At 32.8% G+C, this 14815-nt stretch overlaps 1 protein-coding gene across 1 annotated transcript; it reads right to left on the reverse strand.

Moving 5' to 3' along the window:
* Nucleotides 1–10896: 10896 nt before the first annotated feature.
* Nucleotides 10897–12948, reverse strand: LOC149228197 (U-box domain-containing protein 45-like). The gene is made up of 4 exons (XM_089380702.1): nt 12903–12948; nt 12555–12795; nt 12149–12451; nt 10897–12024 (listed from the first exon to the last, which is right to left on the reverse strand). Exons 1-4 carry the CDS (start codon nt 12946–12948, stop codon nt 11244–11246), a joined length of 1371 nt encoding a protein of 456 aa, XP_089236828.1. The 3' UTR covers nt 10897–11243.
* Nucleotides 12949–14815: the final 1867 nt, after the last annotated feature.

A 14815-nucleotide genomic window follows, 5' to 3' on the forward strand; every position in this document is an offset into this window, starting at 1 on the left:
AATAAACCAAAAAAACATTTTAAAAATATTATTATTATTATTTTAAAAGACAATTAATTAAATAAAAAAATGGTCCACAACTTCAAGTTGACCGAGCACTGATTCTAGGAATCGATCCTAAGCTATCCGGGGGTCCACAAAGTGGGCATTCACAGCTAGTCGTAGGGGTTGGAGGGTTGTTGCAGGGCCAACAAAGCGAGTGTCCATGCCCCTCCACCGACTTAGTAGCGACCCTCAGGTCGATTCCCAGAATTGGCCCTCGACCAACTAGGGGCAAGGGCCCATAATTTTTTAAAATATTAATTAATTTCTTAGATGTATTTTTTGGGTTTGTTTTTGAATTATATGCCTTCAAGTATAAAAAATTATTATTTAAAAAAGTTATATATATATATAACTTTTTTAAATGTTTTTTTCTAATTAATTTTTTATACTTGAAGGCAAGGATATTAGAATAAGATTCAAAATGATTTGACTCTTAATTAATTTGCAAATTTTTAAAAACTATTTCCAAAGTTTTGGTAAAATTAAATGTTAAAACTGAAATTTATTTTTGGAATTTTTAAAATTTGAATTTCTAATTTTTGATTGGTGGATGACTAAATTTATGGGGTTTAAAATAAAAATTTCAGAAATAAAATTTACTTAAAAAATTAAAAAAACCTCCAATTGCCAAGTGTTCTCATAAATTAAAAAATAATCCAAATTTATGGATTTTTCCATAATTAATATTCTCTTGAAAAAAAACAATTGCCGTTATGTTTTGGGCTTTTACTAACTATGGAAGTTCGTTGGAAAAAAACAAAAACAACAAACACTACATATTACATTGATTTTTCCCTTATTGATTTTGATTATTGAATAGACTTGGTTCAATCATTTTCCTCAATAATACTTACCTATATTATATATTTTCATGATTCAATTTTAAATCATGTGCAATATAAAAAATAAAATTTAAGTCAACACTACCATTTTTTTTTCTTCACATTTTTGATCATATCATCAAAATATAAAATAAAAAAATTAGTTTTAGGAATCTTTTGCCCACTTAAGCCTTTGTGTAACTTAATTTTTTATTTTAAAATAATTGACATTGTAATTTTTTATATTAGATATTTTATTACACATGAATTCTTTGCCATACAATTAAAATGGCACAAGATACTTCATATCAAATTGATTTTTTAGACATAAAAATTCTACCATAGATTATTTATTTGATTTTGAATTAGGATGTCATCAAAGTTAAAGTTATATAAATAGTTTGTTGCAATAATTAGTTTTTTAATATTTTAATGTGTATATATATATATATATATATATATATATATATATTTTAAATGTTGTTTTTTTAAATTTAATTGTATTTTTTTTTAAGAATTTTGTTTTGTTTTTTTTTTTAGGTTTGACACGACTACATTTTCAACATGTCCAATATATCACCCCGATCAGGGTTGGGAATTGAACCAATGACTTCACATCAAGGAGTGGCTTAATAAAGCAATCTGTGAACGTTTATTTTATTATTATTATTTTTAAAAATTATATGTTTTAGTTTTTGTTATTTTTACTTAAATTTTATCTAAATCACTTTTTGTATTAGGAATTTTTTTTCATCAGGGGAATCACATTAGAGATAATTAATTGACATGTTTCGAACAATCTAGTGTGGTTCATCATGAGGATAAGATGGAGAATCAAATCATGACACCATATTAAATAGAGAGACCAATGTATAGATCCTTAACAGTTATAATAAACGACTAGTTTTGAAAAAGATTTTTAGGATGTTAATTTTGAAGAAGTCAAATATTTAGATTAAGACAGTTAATTTTTTTTAATAAAATATAAATAAATAAGAATAAAATTGAATTAATAAAATAAAATCTTATTATATAAAATCCAATGAAATATTTAGATGGAAGAATTAAATTATTTGGAATAAAATGTTATGTGAAATAATATAGAATATAATATTTAGATTTAAATATAAATACAAATAATTAATTCAAGTCAAATTTAAAAAAATGAGATAAATAAAAATATTTAACAATAATAAAAATTCTTTGAATAATAGAAAAAGAAAGCCTAAAGACTAAGAATATAACCAAACAATTTTTTAGTCTAATTTTTAAAGAAATTAAACAAAGTTATTGACCAATACATAATATATATTATTTAATTTAATTTAATCCATACATTAATTAATTAATATATCCATTCAAATATTTAAATATTTTTTTAGTAAAATTAATGACACAAATTAATAAGTCACGAAAAATATTCAAAACCATGGTTAAAAAATAATAATTAATTTTCAAAGAAAGGGCAAGGACCCAATGATCACTAATCCTCCATTCATCATCACTGTTTAGATTGTAGGGCTTCTTTTTAATTTCTATTTGCAAGATTTTTTTTTTCAAATGTGATATAAAATTTACTAATTTTCCAACTTTTTTTATTCATTTTTTCATAAAAATATTTTATTTAATGTAATTTTTAGCAAAAAAGTCTTGAAATACTATTTTTTATTTTATTTTATTTTAATTAGAGCTATATATAAAATGTGTATTTTTTGTGGAGTGTTTAAAATTATTATTTTTAGTGACAATTGTTTTATGTGTATTGAAGTATTGATTAATGATATATAAACATATAAAAAATCCTATTCTCAAAATATTAATGTTATTATTATTTTTCAACATTGCAAAAATAAAAAATTCATTATAAAAAAATTTGCAGAGAGAAAAAAACACATGTTTGGAAAACCCTTAAAAAACAAACATCTTAGGACGAAAAAAAAGAAGATGAATAAAACAACTTGAAAAATGGTTAAATAATCAACATTTAAAAAAATTGTGCATACTTAGGACATCAAAAAATTTAAAGTGTAAAAAATATGCCTTAAAAATGTTGATGCTTTTCAAAATCTATATGAAAATCGCCAACATTTTAAAAAAATTATCCACACTTAATACATTAGAAAATTTAAAGTGTAAAAAATAAGCGCTTTAAAAAAATGGGTTGATGCTGCATCATCACTTTTCAAAATCAACATGAAAATCACTAACATTTAAAAAAAATGTTCATATTTGATACATAAGAAAATTTAAATTGTCAAAAATATGCTAAAAAAAGTGTGTTTTGACTCAACACTTTTTTAAATTGGACGATTTTTTTGACACCTCAAAAAAATGGGTACTCGGGACAATTCTCATTTAATTGATAACTATGTTCATCTTCTTCTGAGAAACCATAGTCAAAAGTTAAGGTTGGGGATGAGGACCCTATCGTTCCATTTGGGAGGAGACACTGGACTTGCCTTAGGTATAAAGAAGTAACTAAATTTTGTATGGCCTCCACATTATGTTGATTACAAGTTTTATCCCATTTCTACTCCAATATTGAAGAAGGATAAGAAAACAAAGAAACAAAGAAACAAAGGGGGAGGGGAGATACATACTCTTCAAGATGTTACCATTTTCCGCTTGAATGTCCATGTCCACAAACTCCTCGATTTGTGTCTTTAGATCCAGAGTGTTTGAAGTCATAGCCTCCGCATAAACTAGCTCCATTCCTCCAGACACAGGCTCCCCACCAGTCTCCACTCCAACCTCCATTCCCCCCGCCCCAACCTCACCAACAACGTCCACCCCTCCTCGACACATCAACATTTACCACCGACTTAGTGTTGATCCCCACCATAACCACCTTTGGCCCCTCTAACTTCCTTGCCTCATTCTGCATATTCGATCTAGTAACCCCTGCCCCCCTTGATTTCTCTGCTTCTTGTTTGGCTTGGGCTGGAATTGGTTAACTTTAAAATACATTGTGCAAATACCTAGAATGTGTCTGTATTTGTGACATCTATTGCATCTGAAGGGAATCCCTTTGTAGTCGAGGTCCACTAGTCATTCATTCTCTTTTCCGATGTTCATGGTTTGATACAACTTCGTTCTCAAATCTAGGTGGGCCAATATTCTTTCCATCGACCAGTCCTTAGTCTCCTTGAAGGAATAATTTGCTCCCAAGAACTTCCTCAGGGTATTTCCAATGTTCATGAAACTTTGTGGGTTCCACATGTGCATAAGAAATAGTGGAATGTGAATCCAGATGGGAATGACATCCATTATTTCCCTGCAGGTGTCGAATAATAGAGTCCAAAATTTAAAAACAATTGGAGCAGAATCTATAGACCATACCTCTTTGACTAGTTTCATGTCCACCCGATTTTAGAAGAACAACTGAAACCACCCTTTCGTGAGCATTCTTACCTCTGGTGGAGCCGAAAATCTACCATTGATATTTTTATTTCTCCAAGCTTCTAGTGTTTCCACATTGGAAAGCCTCCTTGTTTCCCTCCCGACCAAAGATTTATCAGCTAGCTCTAATGCATGTTCCATCTCCACGTATTCCTTGACACAAAGGTTATATTGGATCGACCTACTTTCACTCTTTAACAACCTATTCTTTTTCTTAGGGTTTTGTTTCTTACCGCGCCCTTGAGTCTCTCCACTGGGATGTTGCACTGTTCTTCTCTCCTCTTCAACCCTTCCCTCACCTCCTTCTCCCTGGGTAGGGTTCTGTTGAGGATCGACCAGACCAACATTTTCAACAAATATCACAGGATATTCAAATGTGGGAGGATGTTCCCTTTTCATAAAATGACAGTTATAAAATATAAATGACCTTTTTTGTATTTTTCTGGTCAATTTTGCTTAAAATATAAAAAGGATTTGTTGAAATTTCAAATTTGAGTTGTTTACTATACAATTTGAGTGTCTTGGAGTTTTTTTAAGGTGCTGAATCCATTTATAGATTCAGAAATGCATTTTAAATGACGATATATCACAATCTCACCACAATTTGTCTCATTGGGTTCCAAAAAAAAACCAAAACGTAGAAAAATTAAAATATGTTGTGTTTTTTTAATACATAAATTATCATGTCATCAATAGATGTTATTCTTTAGCCACATGGAAGAGGTGAGAAATAGTGCTTGTGATTGAGCATGGGGTCTGCTAGAAGGATTCTGAGCACTTGAGCCATGTCTTGGCTACAACTATTGTTGGGGTAGGGTGATTATGGGGCAAGTTAATTCAGTTGGTGAAGTCTCGTGAGGTAGACAAAATTTAAGGAAGTGAAAACCAAAGTGAGGCCAACACACAACATATGGAATGAAGGACTTCAGGGAGAAGGGAGAAGGGAGAAGGGTAGGCCATAGGCTAGAGGAAGTGCGAGGGAGTGGTGTAGCCAAGACATGGTGCTAAGAAGACCGCATTAGGCAACAGGAGGACTAGGCGACCTTTCCCATAGATATCACGTTGAACCATCCCCAAAGAATATTGAACCAAGAAAACCCGAGCAACAAAATTGTAGTTAAGACAACTTGGAAAAATTAAAAGCAAAGGTAATAGCAACAAAATTGTTAGAGCTGAATTCTCATAAACCCTAGAAAAATTCTGGTGTAAGCCCCCTCATCAACAATAGATGCACGTGCTACGTCTTTGCTCTCTTACCAATACGTAGAAGTTGCAGAGAGTCCAACTAGTAAATTGGACTGAAGGATGGAAGGTCAGACTAGAAGGGCCTGGATCTTCCACGTTGGTTAAGGAGTTACTGTAGGTGCCACAAAGGAAAAATCCCATAGGAAGCCTTGAAACAAGACATTGATAATAAATATCAACGATTTTCCCCAACATTTGTAGGAAGTTAAGGAGGTCTTGGAGATTTCCATATTAAAGCACTACATGGTCATTAAACATTGGCGTGTGTTATTAAATGGGATTGGATAGCCATGCCATCCCCCTCTTTAATGCTTGGGGTGACAACAACGTGTCAAGTTTGCTTCTTTGTTTGGCATGCATTTTAACATCCCCATTGGGATAATATTTTAATGTTTACACAAACTTGTATGCTCTTTTTTTGCTCTTTCCATTCTTCAAACCATCTTCCTTATTCTGATTCCATTCTTCATATGATTTTTTAGAGATAGCTAGATATTCACATCACTTTAGTTTAAATTGACAATTATTTTTCTCACCATGATTAGAATTTAGTGTTGATCTTCATTTTTCTTATTGTTTTAAAGTTAAAACAAGCTTGTATTTTGGTCTTTACTTTTAAAATACTTGTATTTTTTAAGTTATGTTTCAATAAAAATGAAAACCAAAAGCTCTAGTTTAAATAGACGTACTCAAGTCAAAGGATCTTAGCTTGAATGCTTTGGTGAACCACTATTTTCCTAGTTGCGTGGGTTCATGTCTGTGAACAATTGTTTCCCCAACTACGTGTGTTTATGTCTACGAAGACATGTTGTAACTAGCTTATTTGTGGCATTTATGAAATAGTTGTACTTAATAGTGATAATTTGATCTTTTGAAATTGGAAGTTATTGATTATCTGGAAATTCTCACTCTTGTTATAAAAGATAAATAAATAAAGCTACTCAGATTGACAATTTTCATGTACGTAATGGAAGGAAATTTCGATTGACAACGTAGTTGATAGAAAAGTAATAAATTTTTAATAAGTAAGGTTCATAAGAAGTAAGGAAAAACCTCTACATAGAATCCATATCTTGTGGTTCAAGCCATTTGTTAAAATTCATTGATACTCAACATTAATTATATATTATTAAATGGTCAATAACCCAAGTTGCCCTTTTAACCATTGGAGTATCGTTAAGAATTGAAATGTTATAATTGAACTATGCTATTAACTAGCAATTGTACCTAAAGGTGCAAAGGTACATTGGAAGAATAAAAGATTTGAGAAAGTGATCTTGAAAAACTAAGTCACTAAATATAAAATAAATTAGTGAATTTTAATTAAAATAAACAAATATTTGGTGATCTTTCACATCCTATAATGAATTACTAAATATTAATTAAAATAAAACAAATATTTCACCAACTATAATAAATTAGTGAATATTAATTAAAATAAAATAAATGTCTCCCCTCTATAATAAATAAGTGAATTTAATTAAAATAAATTAAATATTTCACCAACTCCACTGCAATGAACTAAAAAGCCGCAACTATCCATCCTCACTGCAGATGAATAGTGGTCATGAACTACCATTTTGAATGTTATGCTAAGTGTCTCTTATAACCACATCTACATTATCAAAATTATGTATCCTTTCAATTTCATATCAAAGGACTTCTAATTTGGCATGAGCATTTCTCACTGTTTGTAAGGTTAACCTGCCTTGCTGGACGAAGCTTTTATCCCTTTGGTATGAAATTTTCGCTAAAACACTCATTTCTTTGATCCTTTGATTCTATCCATAGCTCTACATCTAAATTTCCAACAACAATAAAAAATAGTTATTTGGGGATGATCTGGATTGAACACTTATAAAAACCTAACCCCCAATTCATGTTAAGTGTTTTTTTAGTGCTTACCATATTGTTGAAACCCTAGTGCCCTATCTTGCTCCCAATATCAGGCCCTCTTATTCATTTCATCATGTGTATTGTCAATAACAACACCAAACTTCAGTTGAATGAAGAGATAAGGAAGAAGGCCAGGAAACCTGAAGCACCTTTGGCTGGCAAATTCAAAAGTCATGTTGGGCATGATGCTCTATTAATGAACATCAATGTTGAAGATTATGTGGGTATGGCATTGAAAGAACAAACCACTAAGAAGGAAATGGATGAAAATTATGGAATGTTCAAAAGTTCCATGGATTTGAATCTACAACTTTTGGAAGAAATGGTCGAAAACAAGAACAAACATGCGTATTTGGATGATGGGTGCTTCTCTTAAGAGTTGACAGGGAAATGCTATGAATTATACATGCTGAAATGAGAAGCAAAGTTGAGCGATGAAGAGCCTTTAAAAAAGTTGGAGAATGAAGCAAAATTTAAGGTGATGGAGAAATTCCTAGAACAAATTAAATAAAATATTGAAGGGAAGGGAGATCCTGCTAGCCATACTAATGTTTGACCCAAAGTGCAAAGGATGCAGAAGAGGAAACCAATGATTTATTCAAAGAACACACATATAAGAAGCAAAGTAAGAAAGTTACATTAAAAAAACGGCTCTGCCAAATAAGACTAAACCATCCAAACCAATGCCTTATGTCACTACCACTCCCATTTCTATTTCTTTAAATATATAAAAGAATCAATCTAACATGGCTAAAAACCAATTAACTAGATTTATTCCAACTTTACAAATCTTAAAAAAGAAAATACCAAACCCTTCCCAAAAAAATCTTCTTTGCTTCATTCCAACTGAAAATAAATACTTAATTGATTTTGGTTTTACTTCGGTTAGTATTTTCCCAACTAAAGTAAAACATAAAGCATACATGTACTGCATATGAAAATGGTGAGGTGCACAAATAAAATGAATTCTTAATTATTTAAAGACAATAAATTAACTTATTTTTAATAGCTTTAATATGACTATCAAATAACTAAAACAAAGCAGGGTGTATAATCCTTAGAGGGCATTTTTGTGTCTGATAGTCCAATCTGTATTTTTAATTATAATATGACTATCAAATAACTCAAACAAAGCACGGTGTACAATCTTAGGACATTTTTGTCTGACAGTCCACTGGATTTTTTAATTATAATATGATTATCAAATAACTAAAACAAGCAGGGTGTATAATCCTTAAGGACATTTTTGTCTCTGACAGTCCACTTTGTATTTTTAATTACTGGTTAGTGGTGACTATATTTTTTTTTGGGAGTTGTCTGCGCTTTTAATTACCAGTCAGTGGTGACTATATTTATTGGACTCTTACTAAGGTGAAGAATTGTTTGGATAGTTAAAAGTGGTGGGAATTCCACAAACAAATTTTATAAAATTTTACAATAACAATGTTGAATCATGTTTTGATGATGGAAATAGATTCAACACTATTAAAAATTTTTGAATACCAAAAATTTTGAAATTTAACAACTAAATCTAAATTTACAAAAATCTCTACCAAATTTTATCAAAACATTACCAAAATTTCAGTAATTTTCCAAAAAAAACGCTCACAAAAAAAATCACGGTTCAATAAAACACCAGATGAATTTCTCACCGTCCCCTGACGTGGAAATTGTCATCCGATAAATTATTTCCTCATCGATTGTTTGAGATTTTGACACTTCTTCCATTGTGATGACACCTGAAGAGAGTGACAAATGCGAGCGGTGCCTATTATTTCAAATTGCCTATTATTTGAAATGAGTAATGGTTAACTAACCTTCCTGCAACTTGCATTTCCTCATATATTTCAAGATTCAAAGCTCTGCTCAATCAATGTATAAGGAATGTATATCTAAGAAGTTTTGCTGCAAGGGTATTCACAAATAGAATTTTACATGGGCACTGCAGAACATCATGAGATGTCATCACCATGGAGGTTCATACAATTTAGTGCTGTTGGAATTGCCTTAAAAGATATTACTTGTGCATTTAACATGTATGATTTAAAATATTATATAAATAGTACATTGATTAGTAATCAACTGTTTATAATGTTGATTATTAATCAATATACTAACAATTCATCAACATTGTTTGGCATGTCAACAATACCATAAATATAGAAATCAAAGTTGTCAGGAAGGAAGACAAAGAGATACAAAGAAAGGCATGTTTGAAAGCATAAAGGAGGCAAGAAGAAAACAAAAGATTGCAAGGTCAAAGGCTTACAAAGATTAAGGGGCATTAGAAAAATGCTAGCAGGAAAATACAGTTACATAACAAGAAACAAAGGTAATAATATAGGCATATAAATATTGACTCGAGAGTATGGTTGCTTGTGACATAATATGCAAAGATGGACAGATACAGAAGTTCAAAATTAAAATACCAAAACTTGGACAGATACATAGTAATGAAGAGAGATGAACCAAATTCAAGATCAAATTAACATAGTTGCAATTTGAGTCTAAAAAGTTTGTAAAGTTGCACACCCATTTGAAACATTGTGAACAGTCCCATTTTTTTTTGCAAATGTCCCAAATATATCTCTAGTCATAGCGATCAATTTTCTCATACATTGGAGAACGAGGATTATAGTCATCAATGGCTAGTTCAAAATTTTGACACTTTCAGATTCGTAGAATGGCCGACTCATTTACTACCACTTGGTCATTCCACAAAGAGATACAAGACATTTTAAATAAAAACAACTTGGTATTGATAAAGCATCCAGCCCTGTCACAACCTATAACCCCTGCATTATTGCATTATTTTGGGTCGTCAAAATATTTTATCAATGATTTCGTACATAAATCACGGGATCTTTTACCATGCACAACTTCGAAAGTATCTGTAAAACGTCTTACGTTGGACACTTGATTTTTATTTTTCCTTCCAGATGATTTGCTCTTCGGATTACAACGTCTTCAATGCCTCGATTTGTTTCTATTAATTTTGCACAAATTTTCTGCTACAGTATCATGTTTAGCATACTCAAATTTGTTCATTAATTCTAGCCACCTGTGGAATTTGTGCCTTTTTGTTTTAATTATTCAACTATATGCGTGGTCGAATGTTTCCCTTTAAAATTTTCTTAGAATAAGTACAATATTAATGTACTTGTATCCTTGATTTACAATGTAATATATGCAGCATTTTTTAAAAATATACCTTGGAAAATAAACATTTTTATACAACGTTTAGATGGGAGGAGAAAGATTGATTACATAACCCCGTGTGCGTTGATCTCTTGTTTCCTGTCCTTTGGTGGACAGACAATACTATACCAGCCACAATTACTTCAAGAAACATAGCAATCACCACTCCCCATAGGCCACCTTGAAAAGAAAATTTTACACATCTATTGGTAGCAGCAACAGATTAACAAGTGCAAACTCAGTATGATCCAATAAACAAGGAGAAGTTGGTCTGGAATGTATTAAGATGTGATGATCAAACTAAATCTCCGATATATATTTACAGGCTATACTAGAATAGAAGAACATCACATCTACTGAAAGAGGTAATTATCCTCTCTGTGATAATGTACAAATCTGCGACAAAGCAGTGTTATCTAATTATTTTTCACCTCTGAAACTTTTGTACAGTATATTCCTAAATCATCAAGCTATGAGATGATTCAATTCCTAACTTCGTTACAACAAACAGTCAGGGCAGCCTCTGAATGGTCCCAACTACGTAGAAAATTTAGAACCGTACAACAAACGAAATTGATTTACAAGGACTTCCAGCAGAAACTAAAGATAAACGTTCTGCCTCCATTTGGTTCGCATATACTAACACTGATAAAAAGCAAATGACTTTGCCTTCCAAAAGAGGCTTAATGTTCGGCCAATCTTTTTGGAAGTTGTTCTATGAGTTGTTTTATTTTCCTTCAAGCTCTCCCCATAGATTGATGGCTGAGGGGTACACACAGCTGTAGAAGACTGGCAGGAAACATCTTGCTGTCGCTGCTCTCTGAAATGCTGTAGCAATTTCTGTGCTTTGTCCTTTCCCCTTGGGCTTCCATTCATAGAAAGAGTAACCAAATAAGGAATGACCCCTTCCCTTAAAACCATTTGACTGTGCTCAAAACTATTAGTACATAACAATAAGAGAGATGCTGCTGCTTGTTCTTGTGCAATGGTTGTACCTGTATCAAGAATATCTGCAATGGTTCCAATGCAGCCTTCCGTATCAGCAATTGTTGCTCTGCCCTCTTCAGTAGAAGCAAGGTTATACAAAATTGTAAGGCATTTTTCTGTACAGTCACCCTCTGCAACAAGAAGAAGATGAGCAAGCCTGGAAACAACTCCTGCAGATACCATGTAGGACCTGTTTCCCTTGAATGTTGATAAATTATACAAGGCATTTATAGCATCTTGTCTACATTGGTTAGATTCCGAGTCCATCAGTTTAATGAGAAGAGGTATTGCTCCGGAAGCTCCAATGCTAGCTTTATTATCTTCCAAACTAGATAACATAAGCAAGACAGCTACAGCTGCTTCAGATGTTTCAGAATCAAGAAGATCCAACAAAAGAGGCACTGCACCTGCAGCCAAGATTGCTGCTTTGTTCCTACAATACAAAGCATGAACACAAGTAAGCAAAAATGTTTTAAGATGATTAGTAAAAGAATAAATCACATCTGCTAGACTTGTGTATTTTGATAAACTAAAAAATATTTCAGACATCCTTCTACCTGTTATTATTCACACCAATATTGAAAAGCGCCAAAGCTCCAGTCTCTTGTGCTTGGGCATTACATGCATCAATAGCAGAACGTAGGAAGTTCACAAGCATGTGAATGAAACCATTGGCACCCATGTAAGAACGAGCTTCATCATCATCCTTTGCGAGAAATCTAATCTCTTCTGCTGCTCTACATTGCAGTTCTAGTGACGGTCCTGGCTGGTGCAGGTGGTGAGCTGCAGAGCGTCGGAGTGAGTTTTTCCGTTGTGCTGGTGAGCTGCAGTTCTGTGAGTTTTCGGAGTGTTCTGGTGACCTGGTGAACTGCAGGGGAGGGAGCTGCGGAGTGCCAGGTCGAATTGGTTAGGAGCAGCCCGCGGAAAACCGGAATTCGAATTGAAATTTCGGAATTAACTCACGGCGGCAGACAGCGATGGAAGTCGATCCTCCTGTCAGACGCAGTTAATGCCGGCGGTGGTGGAGCTGGCGGTGGCGGAGCTCGCGTACGGTGGCGGAGGTGGGCGGAGCTCACGTAGGGTGGCGGAGCTCGCGTAGGGTGGCGGAGGGCGGAGGAATTGTCCGTTGGCCGGAGCCGAAGGTTTTTCGGAACAGCACCGGAAACCGAACAATTCCTCCACCTCGTTAGACTACCTCCCCAGACTGCAATGTATTCTAGAACTCTCCACAGGCCATTTTTTTTAGCCCAATCCCAATTAATGCCCACCGCATGCAATGTACTCTGGAACTTGCCAGACTTTATTTGTGACTTTCATAAAATCCTGCAGACTTTTCGTACAGATACGAGGCAACCATGTCTGGCCCTCTTCTTAGACCAAAAAAAAGTTGAGAAGCCCTCTATGCCTATTTGTTGCCAATTAAATTTTTGCTATCATATCCGCTCTGAGACCCATATGAGGTAATCGTAGTAGGTAGGGTTGGAAAAAACAATTTACTTTATCATTACTTCATGCTTATAGGGATTAGATGATTATTAATTGATGATTTCCTAATATATATAGCATAAACAACAATCTTTTATATTTTTTCTTTCTTTCTAGAAATCAAAATATTAGAGAGACAATGATTATACCTCAAGGCTACATGCTCATAGGGATTAGATGGTTATTAATTGATGTTTTCTTAATATATAACATAAAAAAAAATCTCACATTTTTCCTAGAAATCGAAATCTTAAAGGGACAACGATGATACCTCAAGGCTACAAAGGAGCTAGCTTGCCCTATAGAGCTTTTTGGATTTGTTGTTCATTGTATTGTTCATGTTAAGTCATTGAATTTGTTGGCATTTTTCTTTAATGGAGACATCTTTCAATTGAGATGCTTTTCAATTTTTTTTGGTTTGTTCTATGTTTTGTTATGCTTGGATTAGGTTTTGATTTTGTCAAGCTCTACAACATAAACAATATTAATAGTGCTAGAATCTTCTTTAGTAATTGCTGTACTTTTATTAGTCTTCTCATTTTCTATTGGAGACGGCTTCCATTTAGGTGTTTAGCCATACTCATCTTCATCATAATCACTACGAGACTCTCTTTCTATTTCTCATGGTTTGGTTAATCTTTTCGCTCTAAAAATCTTGGTTGGGTTATAAGTTGTTCTTTCTCGACTTAGTCATGTTTTTATTTTTATTTTGAGCTTGTAACATTTCTATGTAAAATCTCTAAAATATTAGACATTTTTGTTAGCATATCACATCATATATAATTGAGCTCCACATTTATCATGTTAAACTTGAGCATGAAATAATTTGTAACATTTCTATGTAAAATCTCTAAAATATTAGACATTTTTGTTAGCATATCACATCATATATAATTGAGCTCCACATTTATCATGTTGACTTGAGCATGAAAGAATTCGATTTGTTCTTGACATAGTACAATAGTTGAGGCTTAGGGGATTTGGATGCCAATTAAGAATGAATAATGCCTTGCTTTCAATCATCATATTCTTACTGACCCATCTTTTCCTCTTCTAGATAATAATCATTAGACACATGGTCAAAGGAACTTAGCTTAAGTGGTATGGTTCACAATTTGTGTCCCAAGTGGCATGGGTTCAAGGCTCCAGAGACATGTTGGCCCGTGTGGAATTTATGAAGTAGTTCTACTCAAGGTGGAATAGTGGCAACTGTTTCTACGAAGTTACCAATTGTTCCTAGTGGAATGTACTCATTACTGCTAAAAATATAAAAATAAAAATAAATCATTAGACACATGAATTCTTTGAATAATCAATATTCGGTGCCACAATAGGATTTTCATACCTGCGAGGGAGACTTTGCAAGTTCATCACATTATTCATCTTTTTTTTTTTAGCGAGTCTTGTAAGGACCTTTTTCATATTGTTTATCTCGTATTTTATGAACTTGTTTATAATTACTTGGCCACTAAATCTTCCCATCTATTGACAAGTAATTGGTGCAAGTTCTAACTATTGACATGTTCTAAATTGCACTTTTTTTTCAAATAAATTGATCTTTAAGCATAGAGCCATTAGGGGGAATCACCTTATTAGAATAGATGCAAATGTTCTTTGCTATCTTAGTTGCCTTAGCAAAGGGTTGCTTTTTGCTCCTTATTATTCTAACAAACATTTACCTCCTAAATATACTCAATTTTTCTGAGGAAATCTCTTCAAGTACTTCCCCATCATATATG

The sequence above is a fragment of the Pinus tabuliformis genome, chromosome J, assembly GCF_031772625.1.
Source record: "Pinus tabuliformis cultivar Carrire ecotype Pingquan chromosome J, CPIR1, whole genome shotgun sequence".
NCBI lineage: Eukaryota > Viridiplantae > Streptophyta > Pinopsida > Pinales > Pinaceae > Pinus > Pinus tabuliformis.

What these genes read in the sequence shown, in the direction of transcription:
- LOC149228197 (XM_089380702.1), bottom strand. Translation starts at nt 12,948, where the DNA reads ATGGTTGCCTCGTATCTGTACGAAAAGTCTGCAGGATTTTATGAAA. An exon ending in TTCCATCGCTGTCTGCCGCC is followed by an intron (nt 12,452 to 12,554) that starts GTGAGTTAATTC and finishes GCAGTTCACCAG; the next exon opens with GTCACCAGAACACTCCGAAA. An exon ending in ATTGGTGTGAATAATAACAG is followed by an intron (nt 12,025 to 12,148) that starts GTAGAAGGATGT and finishes TTTGTATTGTAG; the next exon opens with GAACAAAGCAGCAATCTTGG.